This window comes from Pinus tabuliformis, chromosome 1_2 (genome assembly GCF_031772625.1).
Source record: "Pinus tabuliformis cultivar Carrire ecotype Pingquan chromosome 1_2, CPIR1, whole genome shotgun sequence".
Classification (NCBI taxonomy): domain Eukaryota; kingdom Viridiplantae; phylum Streptophyta; class Pinopsida; order Pinales; family Pinaceae; genus Pinus; species Pinus tabuliformis.
In genome coordinates this window covers 1,070,756,258-1,070,777,836 of record NC_142298.1, presented here as the reverse complement: position 1 = coordinate 1,070,777,836, position 21,579 = coordinate 1,070,756,258, and the positions used below count along the sequence as shown (strand labels likewise).

The 21,579-nt window shown below is 34.1% G+C and overlaps 1 protein-coding gene across 1 annotated transcript; it reads right to left on the bottom strand.

Annotated features, from left to right (window-relative positions):
• Positions 1-15,393: 15,393 nt before the first annotated feature.
• On the bottom strand, positions 15,394-17,678 carry LOC149209826 (serine carboxypeptidase-like 50). The gene is made up of 3 exons (XM_089398762.1): positions 17,664-17,678; positions 17,123-17,507; positions 15,394-15,677 (listed from the first exon to the last, which is right to left on the bottom strand). Exons 1-3 carry the CDS (start codon positions 17,676-17,678, stop codon positions 15,394-15,396), a joined length of 684 nt encoding a protein of 227 aa, XP_089254888.1.
• Between the last annotated feature and the right edge of the window lie 3,901 nt (positions 17,679-21,579).

The following is a 21,579-nucleotide window of genomic DNA, read 5'->3' as shown; positions in this document are numbered from 1 at the left end:
AGACTACAACAGCAGCAACATTGATGCTGCCCTTCTGCCATTGCGGGGGGGCGAGAAGGTGCCCCGCGTCCAGGTCCCCTTCGACATGGCTGTCTTTCTCTAGTTCTTGCCATGTGAACAGAGAAGCTGCCCACACTACAAAGCCAATAACAAATCTCCAGAAGCGTCCAAGCACAGAGAATGTTCCCACTCTTCTGCAGAACCAGAACTCGCCGAGAATGTCGCTGCAACATTCTGGCTCCATACTTAACCTCCTCTGCCTTCCCTCGGCACCAGAGCGCCATGAATGCTCTTCTCTCCCCTCTGCTACCAGCATTAATGGACATTAAGGATTCTTGGGGCAGAGGCTTATGTTATTTAAGCCTCCGTCCTCTTCACGTGGCTCCGTCCTCTCGGCAAATGGCATCGTCCTCTCAGCATGTGGCACCATGCCCTCCGCCACCACATCACCCACATCCGGGGGGTAGGATCGTTTTGTTAACTACAATGAATTTTTTGAATTATTGTAGGGAAAAATTATCAATATAACATTTGTGGTTGGTTTGAATGGATATATAGGGAAATATAATCATAGTGTGGCCAAAGCAAGAGTTATTGGGATGACTATGATTGTTGCAATGGAATATGCCAATAGAAATATCATAGTGATTTTCTTAACTTTGTGAATTTCTATGTGCGTTAGAATTTTAAATGAAGATTTTGTATTGGAGTTATGAGGTCGTATCTTAATTACCAATCCTTTTGTGGGAAACAAAAAGGGATTATTTTCAGTTGTAGAAAATTGAATGTCATAGTCCCTAGATTTATTACATTAGACATGTTTGCAAAACTCAGTAATGAAAATGGAAAGGAAGTTATCCATGAGATACATCTAGGTAAGTATTTCAAACATTTTTTGTTATATTACTCCAATTAATAAAGTAACTAAGAATTCTTAATATTTCGGACATGTCATGTATTGGTGTTTTATTCATATTGCAGACAAACCAATGTAACCATGTTCTCTTTGCTAGTGCAAAATATAAGGTTTGATTAATTTTATACTAGAATATTATTATCACATTAAACTGCTATTGAATAGGCAAAATACTATAATCATGAGAAGGGAACAAATAGTTTATATTTTCATTCAAAATCATGTCTTCTTACATATATATGAATGAAGAAGAGAAAGATGTATGTAGATTCTCCCTATTTATTTATTGTAAACACAAAAGTAGTTAATATACTATGTATTTGTGTAATGGAAATGTTAATTACTAATAACTGACCATTATTATAATCACTATAACATCGTACCTTAATGGTATTTCTAGAAGGTACACCAAACATTTCTCAAACTTTGACAATTTTATCTGCACCAAGTGGCTTGGTAAAACTGTTTGCAGTCTGTTTTTTTGTGGTAAAATATTCAATTTGAACCTCTTCATTTTCTACAAGTTGTGTCATGAAATGTGTTAGGTCCCTATAATACTATATATTGGACATCAATTTGTTTGGTTCACTCATGAAAAACTAGATTCTTTGCTAATTTTAGAACACTTTAATTCTGACATAAAAGAAATGTTGGCTTGGTATGTTCAAGATTAGGTGTGCAAGTATTCTTTTAAGCCAAATTGTTTTACATGTTCCTTTTATTATTTCCCTATGATCTTCCTCCATAGAAGAAAGTGAAACCACATTTTTCTGGATCAACCATAAAATTTCATCTATTACAAGAGTGAACTCATATATAGTTATTTGTTTTCAATTATTTATTAATCTCACACAATTAGAATACATATAACTAGTTAAATGAAATGTGCAGCTTTCACCATTTACTAATCCAAAACCTGTTGTACTCTTATCATATTTCAAAACACTTTTTGTTTCTATCCAATTTTTTACTTCAGGGTTTGTGAGAAATCTGGATATGTAGTTGTCTGCAAAAATAAGATATGTACCAATGCTTGTAAGATAAATCAAACTTCTGACACGTTACCTACAAGTTGACTCATTTGTTGCTTTTGAGTCTACTTTAGGTCAAAGTTTCAAGCTCTCCATAGATGCATCTATTTTTAAAATTAATAATCTTGTATTTTTCTAGTAGGAATTATGCATGCTTTTTATGTATCTGAATTATTATGATAATGAAATATTGTGTTTGGAATGTGCATGTTCTCTATCTAATATTTAAAATAACTGGTGTCCTTATAGTTACGAGCCACTATCATTTCACATTGGAGAAGAGCCACCAATGAACATGTTTCAAGGTTCTATGTGATATTTATGAATTTGATTACAGCCACTGCCATCTCATATTATGAAGGATTATGTTGCCATTATATAAAGGTTCCTTAGGAAAATTCTAATTTTGACAGTGGAGTGGTCAAGCTACTGTGCATGTTGGCTCAAAGAAGATGGTGATAGGCTATGTGAGTGTTGGCAAAGCATCTTAAGTGGAATCAACACCAATCTGATCGGTGTTGGGATTCATTTCATATGTTATTTTCTAGCTCAGATCAATGTATTCTTTTGATTCATCACTTCCTCGTCCTCAAAACTACCTTAGCCATATTTATAACATTGTAGTGAACTAGATTATAATGTTGTTGATCTATTGCAAATTATATATAGTTGAAGAGCTTGATCATTATTGTAGCAAGAATATGAGACTAGGAGGGACTTTCACCATTCTTACACACCCTATGTAGAGTCTTGATTGTCTTTATCTAATGTTTTCTAAATCCGCCAACGTGTTATGATTGTGGAATTTTGAGAGTTACAATATATCCATGAATATGCATCTCATTGAGTTAGGACCTTATTTTTAGATTTGAATCTTGGCTATGAAGGTTCCTTAGGCAATTTCTGGTTTGGCAGTGAAGTGGTTGATCTAGTGTGCTCGATGGCATAAAAAACATGGTCATAAGCCAAGGGAGTGTTCGTAAATAGTCCTAAGTCAGATTTACACCAGTGTGACTAGTGTTAGGATTAATGTCATATGTTATTTTCTAGCTCAGGTCAAGTTGTACCATGTTTGGATTGTGTTGAGAGAGAGTTTCAGTAAACAATCAATCACCCTTGTTGTTGCTATTGGAAATAAAACTGAGTGGGGGGGTGAATCAGTATTATCTAATCAATAAGAACTTTTTCATTTACATATCTAAATTCATATACGCTACTTAAGTTAAGGATACCCGCATATATACGCAATTGTGTTTCATGCAACTAGCGTATATCCAGTAAACTTATGATTCAATTAGTTGATCTTCAATAAGTGCATCAGAACATTATTAACCATATTAACAGTAAACAGGTGCAGTAAACAGAACATATCATCACACATAAGGAGCACACATTAACACCATGATATAAGGTCGAAACCCAATGTGGGTGAAAACCAGCTGCTGCAATTTGTCTCTATCTTCTTTTAATAAGAAACTTCTTTCTACAATAGTACTGGTGTAGTCTTATACCTGTACACAGGCTTCTACCTACAAAAGGCTACAACCTTCTTAGCTCTTGTACTAGCTAATCCATTTACTATTACGTAGGTGCCAGCGTACTGAAGCCTCCAACTTTCACTCATTTTCCAGCTGCTCTTGGAAGGGAGCTACAACCCCCTGGCTCTTGTACTGGCCGATATGTTTACCAGTACATAGGTGCCGGCCTACTGAACTCTACGATCTTCCAGGGACCACGTTTCATACATTTTCATACTAGATCCATAAATACAAAGCAATCACCACTGCAATACAATCATCAACTTATACCTGCACCATCAATCTCTGAATCACCCAATATTGAACCACTGAAACCCTGTCAACAACACAGTCACCAGAACGCAGAGCAGAAAACAGAACTCTGCAACAATAACAAAATCCAACTGCAACTTTAAATATCATATCTTATAATATATACGCTACAATGAAGAACCAAAACAGTGTACATACGTGCTTTTACCAAGGCCAACCCGCGTACAGATCTGCAAATACTTACTCATAACTTTGCAGTTGTTCCAGACATCAATCATACCCATATCGTAACATTTATATAATAAAGCATGCATCAATAATTCATATCTAGTCTATCCATAATCAAACCATATAATGATAAACGTTCCAAGCCTTAAGATCCCCATCCATTGTTCATCATCATCCACAAGAGTGCATCCTTGATTTAGATCAAGCACAACATCACAAACCCATAACCAGCATACTAGATCTCATACTTTATTAGATATTCATCACTTGCACACCTACCCTTGGCCTAATGATCTTCTCTTTATATAGGTTAATGCTTCTCTCAATACCATGGTCCAAAACCATGTTGAACCAATACCTTGGACCCAATACCTAGGGTCAACACTTTGGACCAAATACCACGGACCAAAAATTAGTTTTCTGGCATGTACATGCCTTTCATTCTATTAACCTGCTTGTGTACGTATACGCACCTTTTGTTCTTCTCACCCGTGTGTATATGCACTTTCATCAAGGTTAACCTGCGTATATATCTCTCTTGACCTTCTGTACTAAGATCTGTCCTCTGATTGAGTTGCCATCACCTGTATTATACCTCTGAGTGAATTGCCATCAAGGACAACAATTGTATCATAATGCCAACAATCTCCCCCTTTGGACTTGATGCAAACCACCACAGCAAGTCACTCTGCACCTTTGACATCAAGGGCAAAGGGCAGACCAAGATATTCTCTTCTTTGATATACATTATGTTGTCCATGCTCCCCTTGAGTACATGCTGAAGTTTCTTATTGAGCTCCCCCTTTGTACATGCCAATTCGTACCAATCCATCCATGCTCCCCCTGAGCACATGCAAGGATTGCAAAAGCATAACATTACTCTAAACATACATTGCCAATGACCTTCCTAAAGACTCATACATACATCAATCTCCCAACCAAGTGGGGATACACCATTTTTGACTCAAACACAAGAACCATTACATCATCCATCCCATGCATACTGGGGTAACAAGATACATCATATGACTCACAAAGACCAAGGACCTAGATATGACCATGACAGATATCAGCAGCTATCATACACTATATGATCTGCACTATAAGCATCTTAACTTGCAATCCATTCTCTTGGTCAATCAATAATCAGTAGCAAGATATGTCAATAAGCATCATCACCAAGGACTTCTAACCATAATGCCAACAATGCATTATTCGAAGCATGTGCTCCCCCTGAGCTTGTGCCAACCACCATGACAGAACCATTTCCTGAGTCTGTTCTGTTGTTTTTCTTCAGAGCTCTACATACGCGCCTGTGCAATTTCTAACTAAGTATATACGTGACTTATTTTCATGAAACCTGCGTATGAGATTTAGAACACGGATGTTCCACACTTTCCACTTCCTCTAAGTCTGTGATGTCTGTGCATTCTTCTATGCCACATATTTTTGGCTGTACTTCCTTTTTCTTCCATATCTTCAACTGTGATGATGTTTTCTCCTTTTGGTATGGTGTCCAAAATCTTCTCCTGCATTCCTTTGCTATATGTCCAAGCTTGTTACATGCATAACATCTTACATGTGTCATAGTCCTCATAAAACAGTCAATGCCTTTGTGACCAAACATATTGCAAGAAAAACAATATCCCTTAAAGTATCTGGAACGTGATGATCTTTCTGAGTGATAGTCTTGAATCATTCTACTTCTGCATCTAGCTGCAACATGTCCAAGATTATGACATACATAACATTCAACATTATTCATCGAAGGAAATAATCATCTATCACTTCCACAATTAGGAGAAAAAGATATTGTTTGAGGAATTTCTTTCCTTGGCTATTGATGGGGTTTTTTTCTCATCTCCTTGTTGAGAATTTCAGATTTCTCATTAGAGTTCCCTGCCCCACCTCGTGAGCTAGATTCACCTTCAGCAGATTCATAAAAAACAAGACCAGTTTTGATAGCAGGCGACCTTTGACTACTAATAATATCATCCAAAATCTTAGTACTGTCTTGAAATCGTAATAGTTTATTCTTTTCTTCTAATTTACCTTTTAAGATATTTACCTCAACCTGATGTTGTTCTTCCTTTTCCAGACATTGCTTCTTCAAAATTTCTTCATAATTTATTCCTTCTTCCACTTGTTGCCTTAGTTTGAGAATCTCTTTTTCTTGTTCTTCATTTAGCTCCTGTAGCGTTTGATGAACTTTGAAGGCACATTCCAGCTGAGATTTTAAGCTGCTAATTTCTTCTTTGAGTGCACTCTCCCTTTTGCTAGGTAGATCTTGTTGATCTACGATTTTATCTGATGCTTCATTTGCTTGTCCAACTTCAATATGGGGTGATTCAAGATCTAAATACTTGATTCCACTCAACGATAGGCTGTCATTTTTTCTTTGAGCTATCTTCTTCTTTTGACGTGCTTTCTTTCCCATTGTTCTACGGATCTCATTCAAGCGATCAAGCTTCTACCAAAGGACTGGCTCTGATACCAATTGTTCGATATAATAATAAGAGGGGGGGGGGTAATCAATATTATATAATCAATAATAAATTTTTAATTTCCATATCTAGATTCATATATGCTACTTAAGTTAAGGAGACCCACATATATATGCAATTGTGTTTAATGCAACTAGCGTATATCCAGTAAACTTATGATTCAATTAGTTGATCTTCAATGAGTGCATCAGAACATTATTAACCATATTAATAGTAAACAGGTGCAGTAAAACAGAACAGATCATCACAGATAAGGAGCATGCATGAACACCATGATATAAGGTGGAAACCCAATGTGGGTGAAAACCAGCTGCTGCAATTCATCTCTATCTTCTTTTAATAAGAAAATTCTTTTTACAATAGTACTGGTGCAGTCTTATACCAGTACACAGGCTTCTACTTGCAAAAGGATACAACCTTCTTACCTCTTGTACTAGCCGATCGATTTACTAGTACCTAGGCACCGACGTACTGAAGGCTCCAACCTTCACTATTTTTCCAGCTGCTCTTGGAAGGGAGCTACAACCCCCTGGCTCTTGTACTGGTTGATATGTTTACCAGTACGTAGGCACTGGCCTAATGAACTCTACGATCTTCCAAGTACCACGTTTCATACATTTTCATACTGGATCCATAAATACAAAACAATCACCATTGCAATACAATCATCAACTTATACCTACATCATCAATCTCTGAATCACCCAATACTGAACCACTGAAACCCTGTCAATAACACAGTCACCATGCTAGGCCCCTATACTACTAGTGTAACCCATTATTGTTATTAGTACAAGCCACTTATTATATTGATGTACCCATGTAGTGCCCATATTGTTACTATTGTGCCCCATAGAAGCCCACTATTGTTATTATTGTGCCCTTACATTATTATTGTTATGTCGGATCTGATTATGTTATGACCCCTTAGACTCCTATATATAGAAAGGAGGTCTTTTCATTTGCATCATCCAAGAATTGTTCATTTATGTAATGTAAAAGAGGTTGCCCGCTCGAAGAGGCTGAATTCTAAGGCGTTGATCTATATTTTCTATCTTTTCTTGAGCTGGTTTCATAACATTTGGTATCAGAGCTTTGGATTCTAGGGTTTCTCTACTCCAAACACACTCCTGAATTACATTCCAAACAGGTGACCTGGGGAAATCGTCATAACTTTCTCTCTGAGAATTGGATTGAAATTTCGTAAGAAGATATAGAAAGAGGACAGACTGTAGTTTCTTGTATATATTTTTTAGAGCCAAAGGTCGAAATAGGGACATGTGGCACGTCGTACAAGTTCGCTCTACTGAACTAGTCTATAATTAGGTCACTGTGGGAGATTTGACATAACTCTTCCTTGGAGAATCCAATTGGGATCAGACTAGTAGCATTGGAAAGATGATACAGAGGGTTACTATTGGATGCAATTTCAGAACTTAAAGATCCAAAAATGCAGAGTTACAGTCGTTTCAAGATCGAGCTCCTAAAATGAAGAAAAAGCAAGATGAGGAAGTATGATGGCAAGGATCCAATAAATTGGATTCCTCAGATGGAGCAATATTTTGATCTACATGGTGTACCACTGTTACAAAAGGTATGTATTGCATCTTCATATTGAGAACTGGATCAATTTTTATGGTATGAAGGGCTTTGTTCTCGTAAACAACTTGTTACGTGGTCAATTTTCATGGAGGAAATGATAGCACATTATGAGGATACAAAGAGAAACACCTTCTTTAGAGCAACACCACAATTTGGAAAGAGTAAAGGGCTTTGTGACATAGTGGAAAGCAAAATTATGGAAACCAGGAAGCATACCCCTCACAACTATAAAGATGGAAGTGTTGTTTCTCCCAACCTTCCACAACCTATAAGGGTTACACCACAACAATTGGAAGAAAAAACAGAAAAAGGGCTTTGTTACAATTATGATAGCAAATGCACTAAAGGTCATAACTGTGGTGAGAAGAAATGATTTTACATAGAATATGAAGAGGAGGAAGAAAATGATCAAGAAACATCAAAAGAAGAGGATATACACCAAGACCCCACCCCAGAGAAAGAAGAAATGAATCATACCATATCTTGTAAATCATTGGCAAGAATTACCACTCCTCAAACTCTCAAGATAGAAGAACATATCAAGAAGAAAAAGGTGCAATAAGTGAAGGATTACATCGAGAAAGAAGAAATGAATCCAACCATGTCTTGTAATTCATTGGTTCAAATTACCACTCCTCAAACTATCAAGATAGAAGGACATATCAAGAAGAAAAGTGTTCAAGAAGTGAAAGATCACATCAAGCATCAAGAAATGAATTTGACCATATCTTGTAAAGGATTGGAAGAAATTACCACTCCTCAAACTCTAGAGATATAAGGACATATCAAGAAGAAAAAAGTTCCAGCAGAGAAAGATCACATCAAGCATCAACAACAAGTTCTCCAACTTTTAAAGGATAACAACACTTCAGCGCAAAATCAAACGAAACAACAGGTAGATCAACATCATATTGAAAAATGTTTTGATGTAGGTGATTGGGTATTTTTATTGCTACATCTCAAGCAAGCTATTTATGAGAAGGAAATGTTGGCAATACTACATGCACTTAAAAATGGCGACCTTACCGAATGGGAAGACTCTTCAAGGATGAGGATGTGGAAGCATTGTTTTGTGCTATTTCTACTATCCAACTAGATTGGATAAACGAGGCAAGGGATCAATGGAAGAAGGATTAAGAAGTATGGCCACATATTCAAAAGTTGCAAAAGATCCCAATTCAAACAATATTGCCAGAAATTGAAGAGGAAGGAAAAATCATATTGGAACCTGGAGTAGTCATAGAAAAAGGAACTCAACAGCTACGAAATTGACCAATTTCAAAGCATCTCATCAATTGGAATAAATTACCCACTGAAGATTCCACATGGGAGGACAAGAATTTTATACAGAAGTATCAAGAACTACTCAAGCATTGAGGACAACGCTTTTTGAAGGAGAGGGGCATGTTAGGCCCCTATACTACTAGTGTAACCCCTTATTGTTCTTAGTACAACCCACTTATTATATTGATGTACCCATGTAGTGCCCATATTCTTACTACTGTGCCCCATAGAAGCCCACTATTGTTATTATTGTGCCCTTACATTATTATTGTTATGTCAGCTCTGATTATGTTATGACGCCTTAGACTCCTATATATAGAAAGGAGGTCCTTTCATTTGTATCATCCAAGAATTGTTCATTTATGTAATGTAAAGGAGGTTTCCCCCTCGAAGAGGCTGAATTCTAAGGCATTGACCTATCTTTTCTATATTTTCTTGAGCTGGTTTCATAACACACCAGAACATAGAATAGACAATAGAACTCTGCAACAATAACCAGATCCAACTGCAACTTCAAATATCATATCTTATAATGTATATGCTACTATGAAGAACCAAAACAACATACATACGTGCTTTTACCAAAGCCAACCCACGTACAGATCTGCAAATACTTACTCATAACTTTGCAGCTGTTCCAGACATCAGTCATATCCAGATCGTAACATTCATACAATAAAGCATGCGTCAATAATTTAGATCTATTCTATCCATAAGCAAACAATATAATGATAAAAATTCCAAGCCTTAAGATCCCCATCCATTGTTCATCATCATCCACATGAGTGCATCCTTAATTCAGATCAAGCACAACATCGCAAACCCATAACCAGCATACTAGATCTCACACTTTATTAGATATTCATCACTTGCACACCTACCCTTGGCCTAATGATCTTCTCTTTATATAGGTTTAGGCTTCTCTCAATACCAAGGTCCAAAACCATGTTGAACCAATACCTTGGACCCAATACCTTGGATCCAATACCTGTGATTAACACTTCAGGCCAAATACCATGGACCAATACCAAAATACCATGGACCAAATACCACGGACCAAAACTTAGTTTTTTGGCATGTACAAGCCTTTAATTCTGTGAACCTGTGTGTGTACGTATATGCGCCTTTTGTTCTTCTCGCCCGCATGTATATGCACTTTCATAAAGGTTAACCTGTGTATATATCTCTCTTTACCTGATGTACTAAGATCTGTCCTTTGATTGAGTTGCCATCACCTGTATCATACCTCTCAGTGAGTTGCCATCAAGGACAACACTTGTATCATAATTCCAACAATTTCATAACCAAACTTAAGGAAGGTGTCTAGAGTTGATGCATATGGATGGTAGGAAAACCACTCATATGCAATAAATTCACATGAGCATACTTTCAAATGGGAAATTATTATGTTATTAGGTTACTACCTTTAGGCAATGATATCTAGTGACTACGTTACAGTAATATTTTTTTTATCGTAGTACAAGCTTTTATAGAATTTGTATAGTTGAACATTAATTTTGATTATTTTTAAAGATGATGTAGGCCCACCACCACCACTAGGGCTACAAATCCCGAGGCCACTTTTTAGCATCTGCCCCCTCTTTATCTTGTCAATGTTAGCCTTATACTCCTCGCTTATTGTGGGGTAATATTTCATGTTCTATTTTAAGCCACTAATTTATCGAGAAACCTATTTCTTTAAGTTCGAAAACAAGAGACAGGATGACATTCAAAACCCAATATTTTTAAGGTTGCTAAGGATCAGGAAAACATTTTAAAATCATGAAAACTAGAAAATGTTTAAGGGGTATGACTCAAACTCATGATCCTTTAGGGAAATCGAGGGGAAATTAAGGAGAACAACAATTGTTTATGATTTTATACCATGATCCAGGATCTTAAAGCTATTTCTGCTCGAATTCCATGGTTGGGAAAAATGCTTTTATTAAACTTCTTGAAGGAGATGTGCTTAAATATTACTACGATGGCGAGTGGAGAGCATCTTCTTTAGGGAAATTGGTGGGCATTATCAATAATATGACTATGAAGACACAATATAGGGTTCAAGGTTCGTCTTTTCGCATTTTAATGGGTTTTTATATTATTTTGGGCTTAGGCAGGGATGATTTTGTGGTTTTAGTTTTTTTAAGCATTGGATTGATATTTTTTTGGGGAGATTTAGAAAGATGTCAACTAGTGTGTAAATGAACTTGTTTTGTGACTTAATATGTGGAAAATGTTCCTTTTTTCAACTCAAAAATGTATGAGGAGGAGATTTTCTGCAGGGTAAATGCAAAACGTGTTATATGCTATATTTTAAAGGACATTCTTGGTCTTTTTATGTTCTACTTGAAAACTTTATCATTCTACTAGTCTGTTTGAAGAATTTCTTTCCTCACTCAATTTATGTTATAAATGTGCCTGCAACAATCTTATATTCAAACATTTTGTATTCAAAAATATGATGCGTCATATCTTTACCTAATAGTCAAATCTTTCTATGCCAGCCATAAACACTCAACTTTAACTAATTTATAATACAAGCTACCTCCATAAATTCTCTGTCATGTTTTTAGTGTCAATCTACGCGCTAGTGATCACTGACAATGGAGTTGTTTCATAGATATCTTTATTTCATCAACCAAGTCTTTTTTTGAATGAATTTTTTATTGAAAGCTATATGATAACAAAGAGAAGGAGAATCCAAGGACATTTAGGTTTTCTGATAATGTACTTCATATATGGTAGTTTTCCTTAAACGTTTTTATAGATGCAATTTAACTGTATGTTTTCTCATGCTAGCAGGATGACCAAGAGGTGGATGACTGGTATGCACAGCTGACCTTAGTTCATGATTCCATGCTAATATTTGGTCAATAGGTACTAGACATATGGCAATATTATAACTAGTTCGTTCTTTTGCAATATATGTCTAATATCTTAAAAATTATTTGTAGAGATGTTTTAAATATTAGTTGATGCTTACAATATGAAGTTTATATTAATTATTAAATGAGTTTCGATAAGCCTAAACTCAAATGTGCAAAATTTTATTCTGGCTTTTTGTTCAAAATTGTAAATTTCATGATAGTCATCATTGTTAAAATTTTTGATTGAAGATGTTGTATTGATTCAATATATCTTTCTGCAAAATAATGAGAAATGCATGGAGAAACAACTGTCAGTACCTCCATCGAACACTCCTCATATGTTCTGCAAGATGATAACAAGTTCTGATACAATTACCCATGGTGGCTTTTTAGTTCTTTCAAGGGCTACAAAGGACTACTTTTCACCAAAGTTGACATATTGAAATATTACATGCCGTAGAAAATTTTGGTCTTATTTTTATGCTTGATAGATTACTCATGTGATTGGTGCAATTTTTCTTTCATCCTCTTTATGGTTAATTGGGCGTTGTGCTTGAACAAGCTCTAAATTCAAATATCTTCTTAACCTAAGGGGAACATTTTGTTGCTTGTCATTGGACATTTGTAATGAGCTATCTAATTGGAAATTTATCTAGGATTGTATTGTCTTCATTCTTTAAAAATAAATTATATCCATTTTTCAACTTTCCATTTCTTATTATATTATAAACAAGGAACTAAATACACAAATAAACATACATTTTCCCTCTTTTGGGTTAAAATATTGATGTTTCCTTTACCCATGACTAACACCTTGTTGTTAGTCCCTAATGTGAGTTCTAATTTTACACTCTTATCCAAATTAGAAAACATTTCTATGTTCTGTGACATCTGATTACTACAACCATAATCTGAAACCCACATATCCTTTTGATTTTATTATACTACATTACAAGCTAAGGACATGTTATCATGTTTTTTGGTTTTCTCTTGTAAATTTTTCATTTGGTTTGCTAAGATCGTATTTTTTATTTCTATATTAACTTCAATAATGCCCATACTTTTTACAATAATTACATTGAATTTGAAACTCGTCATACCCTTGACTTCATGCTTGATTTTGACATGGATTTTGGCTTGGATTTGGAGTTCTTCTTCTTCCACTTGAATCTGAGGAGCTGCTTCTTCTACTTATATATCAACTTCTTCCTTTTCCTGTAGGATTTGATCTTCCTCTTCCTCTACCATAACCAATTGAGACTTGTGGCTTGAAAGCATGTTCCAATGAATATTTTACACCTATGTCCATGAGAAATGAGGGATTAATGGAGCTCATTCACTCAAAAATATGAGATTATTTATACTCTCTATATCCACAACAATAAATTCAAACTTTGTTGGTAAACTTCTTAGAATCTTCTCAACCATTTTCCTTTCTTCAAGTGTCTCACCATGGGATCTTATTTGACATACAAATCAAATAATTTGAGTAAGAAAAGAATCTACTATCTCAGACTCCTCCAGATACATTGTTTTAAATCACTTCTCAGTACTTGTAACTTTGTTGTTTCCAACATTTTCATGCCTTGATATGTAAGAATGTCTCATGTTTTTTTTTTGTTGTTGTAATATGTGGAAGAACACTCTCATGCACTACTTGGAATATGTAGAAATTGGCTTTGAAGTCCATCTTTATATAATCTATTAACAATTTTTTGTTGTGTCAATGAATATGTTGTTGCATTAGCTAGCTCTTGGAACCCATTATTTACAATATCCCACATATCTTGAGAACAAAAAAATGTATTCATTGTGATTCCCCAATAATTAGAGAAATTTGTCAACTTATCAAGAGTATACTTGAAGATGCCATTACTTAGCCATATAAACCTTGAACCTTAACTCTAATACTATGTGAAAAAGAGACACTTCTTTACTCTAATACTATGTGAAAAAGGAGACATAGGGAAAATCTTTATAAAAAAATAGAAATGTTTCTCCATTTAAATACCTCAAAGGCCCTTCTTTTAGGTATTGTGTTGTTGTTGTTTCATTTATTTTTAATCATAACAAGAACCATGTCAACTCTATCTTCACTCATGTAGATCTGTGTTTACTCATTCTACAACCCAGTATGAGGGGGATACCCAATATGAGGGGGTTGTTTAAGTATGTCTCCCCACCCGTATCCTTTAAAATAAAATTAAAAATTAAAAATTATGTTCTAAATTGAAAAACAATGTGCATTATAATAATAATAAAAAAATGTGTTGTAAAGCAATTAAAAATAAAAAAATGTGTGAGTAAGATGTTTAAACCTTATACTTTTCAAAAATATTTAAATAAACTATCTGAAAATCTAGGTTAGCTAATTTATGATCTTATGAAGTTCTTATATATATATATATATATATATATATATATATATATATATATATATATATATATATATATTAAAAAAATTATTTTAATATTGTATAAAAAATATTCGGTTTATCATAAAATATTGACATATGAATTAATATTGACATATAATTAAAAATATATTATTTTTAAAATGTGTCTGTGTATATGTTATGTAAAATATTTTAAAGCCCCATAAAATTAGGTTTTATAGTTAAAACATTTATTTGGTCCTATATATGCTCTATTTAACATTAAAAAATACAATTTATTAAACAATGAAAATTAACACATTGTATTTTGCATTCTAAATAAGTTTGCATATGAATAAATTTGATTCCTCTCCACTAATGTTAGATCAGTATTTCATATATATCTATATATCGAAAAAAATACAAGTTTTTATGGTTAAAACTTTTATTTAGTACTCTATATATTTTATTTAGCATTTAAAGATACAATTTAAACAATGAAAAATAACACATTGTATTTTGCACCCTAAAAGATTTGCAAACCAAAACATTTGATTCCTCTTAGATCCTGTAGATCTATTGTAACCTAAAAAACATCTATAAATGTAAAATATGCTGAGCAAATATAATTACCATGGATAACATAAGCCGCTCATAATCTATATGCTTCCATTTTGTTCTATCCAATGAAATTTCCTACTCTATAGTAATCAGGTACCTCCGCGAGCGAATAACTATGCTTAATTGATTACGTGTCGCTTCAGACTTAAGAAGAAATCTCCGACAGGATTCTTTTAAATACACAAGAAGTGACACTCAGAGAATTTTGGGGAATGAATGTTGTAGTTGGGATTGTTTCCACTAGAGTAGGTTGGGATCAAGGATGGAATTTGACGGGCATTTTGCCCGTCATAATCCTTTTTAAACGTATTTGACGGCTGAAATTTGTCCATGCCCGTTTTGAATGACATGCCCGGAAGAGTAGAAAACGTTTTTTTGACGTTTGGAACTTTTTCCAAAACGTTCTTACGCCCGTTGCTTAAGGTTGGAATTCGGTTGAAAAACGCCATTCCATTATCTTACGCCCGTCACACACACTATTTCAGGCAAGTAGCTCAATGAATTGTGGAAATGTCCCTTCGCCGAAGATTTTTTCTCTGGGAAAATTTGGAATCTTTCCTTGGACGATTTCGAAATTCGGGGATTTGTGCATGCCACTGCATGGTCTCCCTGTGTTTCACCCAACGAATGTGGCCCGTGGGCTTGTTTTCTTTGTACAATCGAGTTCATGATTCATAGTGCACAGTCTCTCTCAACGCATTGCCCATTCAAACTTACCCATTCAAACTTACGCCTGTCGCAGTGTCGCCCAGCTCAAGATTGGCTCAATTACAAATCGGTGCTTCAAAGTTCAGGATAGTGATTTTTTAGTTGTTCACGATTCCCGATGGATTATTGTATTTTACAATCATTTTTTTTCAAATCTTGCTCTAAAAATAATATATTATACTGTTGTTGGATGGGTTGGCAACATTAAAAAACTCAGCATTGAAAAGTTAAAAGCGAAGGCGGTGATCTTATTCAAGATATGGCAATTCCAATTTACTTTTCAGATTATGATTGTTGCTGGAGGGCCCTAGTCATATATAATTCATTTACGACCTATTTTAATCTATGCAATAAGGGTTTGGCAAGGCTGACATTTCCATCACCTCTAGAACTGAACCCCAAGCCCAAGCACAGGCCCAGGTCAGAAAACCATAAGTTTGCTAATAACATCTCCATGGAAAGCATAACTCGTTTAAAAAAATAGATCTAACTGTATTAAAGAACATAATTTATTCTAACAAATTGAATTAGTGCTTCTAGCTCTTGTCCTTGACTAGGTAAACCTTAAAAATGGAGGGTTAATTAAAAATATGAGAATCAACCAGTGACATCCCTTCCACTTTCTAGATCATTAATTACTTTTGAATGTCTAGAATATGGTCACAAGAGCCTACTGCTCTCCTGACTTCAACTGAAAATAATACTATTTATCACAGTTCCTTTGATCTTCAAAACTTTGGACTTTTATTTAAACTAAATTAATCATAAAATCACATATAACATAATTAATAACACTTTCCAATCACAAATGTAGGTAATAAGAAATTCTCTTAGGCGAAGAAGAAAAGCTACCAAAAAAAAAACTGGGCACTGCATCCTCTGAAAATTTCAACATGCTACAGAACATCTACTTGCTTTAAGTTTCAGTTGCTATAAGTTTCAGGTCCCAGCGTTACCAGAAGTTTCTGATTTTTCCATCTAGCATAACTAAATAAGCAGCAATACATTTTGTGAAAAGTGTATGATGCTTAAGAGTTTTCATAGAAACAGCAAATGATTTGCTACAACAAGAAAGCTCAAGTTATGATAAAGTCAAGTTAAGCCAATAGAATTGTATATTTTATAGGCAATCTGGAACAGAATTATTTTTAGATTTCATTAAAATACAATGACCCAAAGCAGTAACATACTTACCTGCATAGCTCTCACCCACCACAAACAAAAGGCGGTTACTGAACTCTGGAACTAAGCCGTAAAATTCCTCCAAAGCGGTATAGAGATGCTCTGTAACCTGGTTATGGTCAGTAGGGATGTCTTCGTCCTTCTCTGCTATGCTATAGCCTGAACCCACTGGACTATCAATGAATAAAACATCGAATTTACTGTTCCATGGTGAGTCATTTTGATAGAGTTTGAGGTCTGACGAGATTTTCCAGGGCCCCAACTCGTAGAAATTACCATTCATGCTTGAGCAGCCCGGGCCCCCTTGCAGCCATAGAATTATGGGCGTCTCTGCAATGGGCATGTTGGGCTCTATTGCCTCATAAAATGCGTAGAACAATCTTGCTTTGGACGATGCCTTCACATTTAAATATCCAGATCTCCATGGCAATGTTTCCTCTGGAAACACAAGCTGGTTGTCCTCTGGTTCTTTAAATATTGTTCATGGAGGTAAAGGTCCGTTCGCAGAATCCATCGTCATCGCTAACATCAGTATCCTCAGCATTGAAATCACCTTCGCGATTGCCATAGATATTGGCAGGTTTGTTCAGCCCGAGTCCGTCATCCTTTCTCGGTGCTTTACAGAGGACAGCAGTAGGCCGAGCGAGGAAGTGTTTGTCGCATTGGAGGTATTGACACGTCTTACATACTCTGTCTTGTAGGTTGCCACGAAAGGGTTGGAATTTATTTTAATCACTCTAGGCATTTCCCCTCCGCCAGCTAACAGATTGTAACGAAACGTTTTGGTTTTAACTCTAACAGTCTTAAAATTCTTCCCCTGCTAAAACGATTCAATCTCACTGAATATCTTTGAAGGCTGTAATTCGACATTTTTTTGGCGTTTGGAATTTAACGATAAAAGTTCTCACTAAATGCATGAATCAATGAACCAATTATGCAGTAGGAGCCAAAGGGATGCAAGATAATGAAATACTTAAAACAAAGTTGTGTGCAGGGTTGGAATTTCGATTTGAAGCTTATATATATTAGTGTTTTATATATTTTTAATATTGAATTTATTGTTTTAATTATTTTTTTAATTTAATAAAAATTGTAATAATTGATTTTTTCTAATTTTAAAAAAATATTAATAATAATTATTATTAAAATTATATATTTAAAATTATATATATATATATATATATATATATATATATATATATATATATATATATATATATATATATATAGTTTATAAATAGTATATAGAAAATAATATAATCAACCTAAATTATATTTTGCTTTAGAGAAAATAGGGGGTGGTTCAAAAAATATGGAATTGTTATATATTATGTTGCTTTTTATATATATGAGGATCTAATAAAATGTTGATAATTCTATAAAAAAAAATATTTCAAATTTAAGATTACAATTATATGTAAGATTTAACATTTAACAATATTATTAAGATGTTGAAATGCTAAGAAAAAATAGGGGGTGGTTCAAAAAATATGCAATTGTTACATATTATGTTTTTATATATATATATATATGAGGATCTAATAAAATGTTGATAATTCTATCAAAAAAAACATTTCAAATTTAAGATTACAATTATATGTAAGATTTAACAATATTATTAAGATGTTGAAATGCTAAGAAAATTTAAAAGTTTAACTATATAGATTAATATTCAAAATCAAAGTTCAAATAAATATTAATGTAGATATGAGGATTTCAACATATAACAACTTCCTTAATTACAAGGAGATTTTTTTGCACATATATGTGATTCCCTTCTTTATTTGGCTTTAATGCGTAACTTTCATGAAACATGAAGCATTTCATTGCTTTAATGGTCATTGGAGCAATGGAATTTAGAAACTTGTAAGTTGTGACATTAGTTTGGTGTAACTGGATTTTTGAGTAAACCATCATTTATGTATATGTATGAATTAATAATTTGTTTCCAAACGTATTTCTCTTATTGGATGGTTGGAAGTTGGTGGTACATTCTTATGCCTTTTTAAGGTGTCATATATTTATATTTTGTATCAAACATTATATTAGATAATGTCATAAATTATCTCTGAATTTGCATGGAACTTAGTCTTATTAGGCATCTAAATATTCATGTAGCATAATGTAAATTGTTGGCTTTAAATAATAATTTAAATATATGAAATGGATAACCATCAAGCGTTTTACCTTGGACTGATTATATAATTTAAATGAGCAACTTTCAAATGTTCGACACTTTTTATTGAAACCTCCACAATTGAGTTTTTTCAAATTTTGGTTTTTTTTCCTTACGATAAATATATGAAAATTTTCAACATAATTACTTATTGAATGGTAATTTTTTAATCAAAACTTTATTAGTGAAGGGTTAATTTATTATGAGAACATCACTCTTGAATGGCAAAATTTTTAATATAACGTTTCTTGACGGGAAGCACAAAGACCCAAAACGCCAAAAAAAATTGTATGACGGTTAAAGAGAAATCCAAATTCCAACCCTGGTTAGGATATACTGAAAATATCATTAATAACGTTATAAACATTAATGGACTGTAAATATGATTAATATCGTTGTTAACATTAGTAAAATGGAGGTATCCTTTTATAACGTGTTACACAATAACACTTATATAATCGTTGGCACCGCTATACCAGGGTAACACGTAAGACCAGCAGATGGCTTACATAGACAAATCGGCGTCATTTAGGTTTACACACAAATGGAGACCATGGAGACTTAAACTTTCATTCTCCGTGTCTTTTTTGGTTCATTACTAATGAATTTACCAGTAAGTGTTCTATTTCTATTATACTTTTACAACCTGCAACATCCACTATTTTCGTATGGAAACCACTCAGAATGCAGATTCGTACTTTCATGATTCTTTCCGTATAATTTGCTTCCGTCGACAACTTGATTTCAACTAAAAATATCATATTTAAAATATTTTTCTGATTTCACTGCTCTAAAAGTGCAATCCCACACTTCATATCACACATTCATGCAATCCCACACTTTAAGGACCTTGTAAAATAAAATAAAACATTAGATTTTGTTGGTTTAAGATACGTGTGGCGTAAATCTGAATTATGAATTCCACTTTCTTCAATTTTATCTATTGATAAAAAATAATATAAATATTCCCCCTCGGATATAAAGCCGGCTGATGTGATAAAAAATAATTTAAATATCCCCGCTAGCCCGCTGATGTACCAAACAATGATTACAAAATCTAGATTCTGGTCTGATAAGTTGAACCTAAATCCCATATGATATATAAAATCGTTGCTACGCTTGAAGAACTTTTTAAGTTTATATAAAGCATGCGGAGCCTTGTCTAACTATTTTGTAAAGGGCATAAACCTCTTTTTATAGAGAAGGTGCAGAGATTTCAATAATAAAAATATAAAATATGCCAACGGCAAGGAACTCTTAAGACAAAAACCTTATCGAACATTAAAATAAACAATAATATAAATATTCCCTCGGCTAACTTAAAATCTAGGTAATGTAACAAAGAGTTATTCTAAAATCTAGACATCTTAGAGTATTTTTAGCAGAGTTTTTTTCTCTCATGCTATGATAATTATGATATTGATGATGATGATGATGGTGGTTAACGTCCACTAAGACCAAACTTTGGTCTATCGGACCTAACGAAATGAATTATTTAGTTTCATTTAAGATTTTATTCTTATGCTGAAAAAACTTGGAGAGAAGACTTCCGAGCTCACTGTAATTTTAACAGCGTAAAAGGCTAGGAAGGTCAGTGTTGCAACAAAGATTTTGAAACTGAGATCTAATGTGGTTGTACACGGGGCACTCTAAGAGGAAGTGATTTTCATCCTCGATGTTTGTATTTTCACAGGCAAAACCTTTCCATCCATGGTGTTTTAGGAACTACCCAATGACCCGTTTCACTATGGAGCTCATGAGAGTTTGTTTTAATCTTGGCTATATTAATTTTCTTCTTTGAGCTAGTTAAAACATAGAGTACTTTTGATCTTCTAGGATGGGTCTGATGACCTCCTTATAATATCTTAATTTTCTTTTAGTTGCTAAATGTTTCTCAGACCAGATTTTTTCTTTGAACTTAGAAGTAACAATATTTTTAATGTTATTAACGTTTTGCAATGCAACATTTTCGTTGACCTCCCAATAGTTGAGCAGGCCCTCGTGTCTTTGTACCAACTTCGTTTGTGGCTTAGGTGGTTTTGGCTGAAATTTAAAGCTAGCTTAGGAAGTCTATGGTCTCCTATGTTATTGAGTTCGTGGTTGTACAACAAAAGCCTAGTCATAGCTAGGCTCTCGATAGGGGAAGGAACCAGTTCTATAAGGAGAATAATATAGGGTGTGTTACTCTTAATTTTGAGGTTATATGATATAAAACGCTTCTATATTTGCTCAATCTTTCTCCACGATTCACTAGAGATGCTACAACCCCAAATCTCACATCCGTATAAGATAA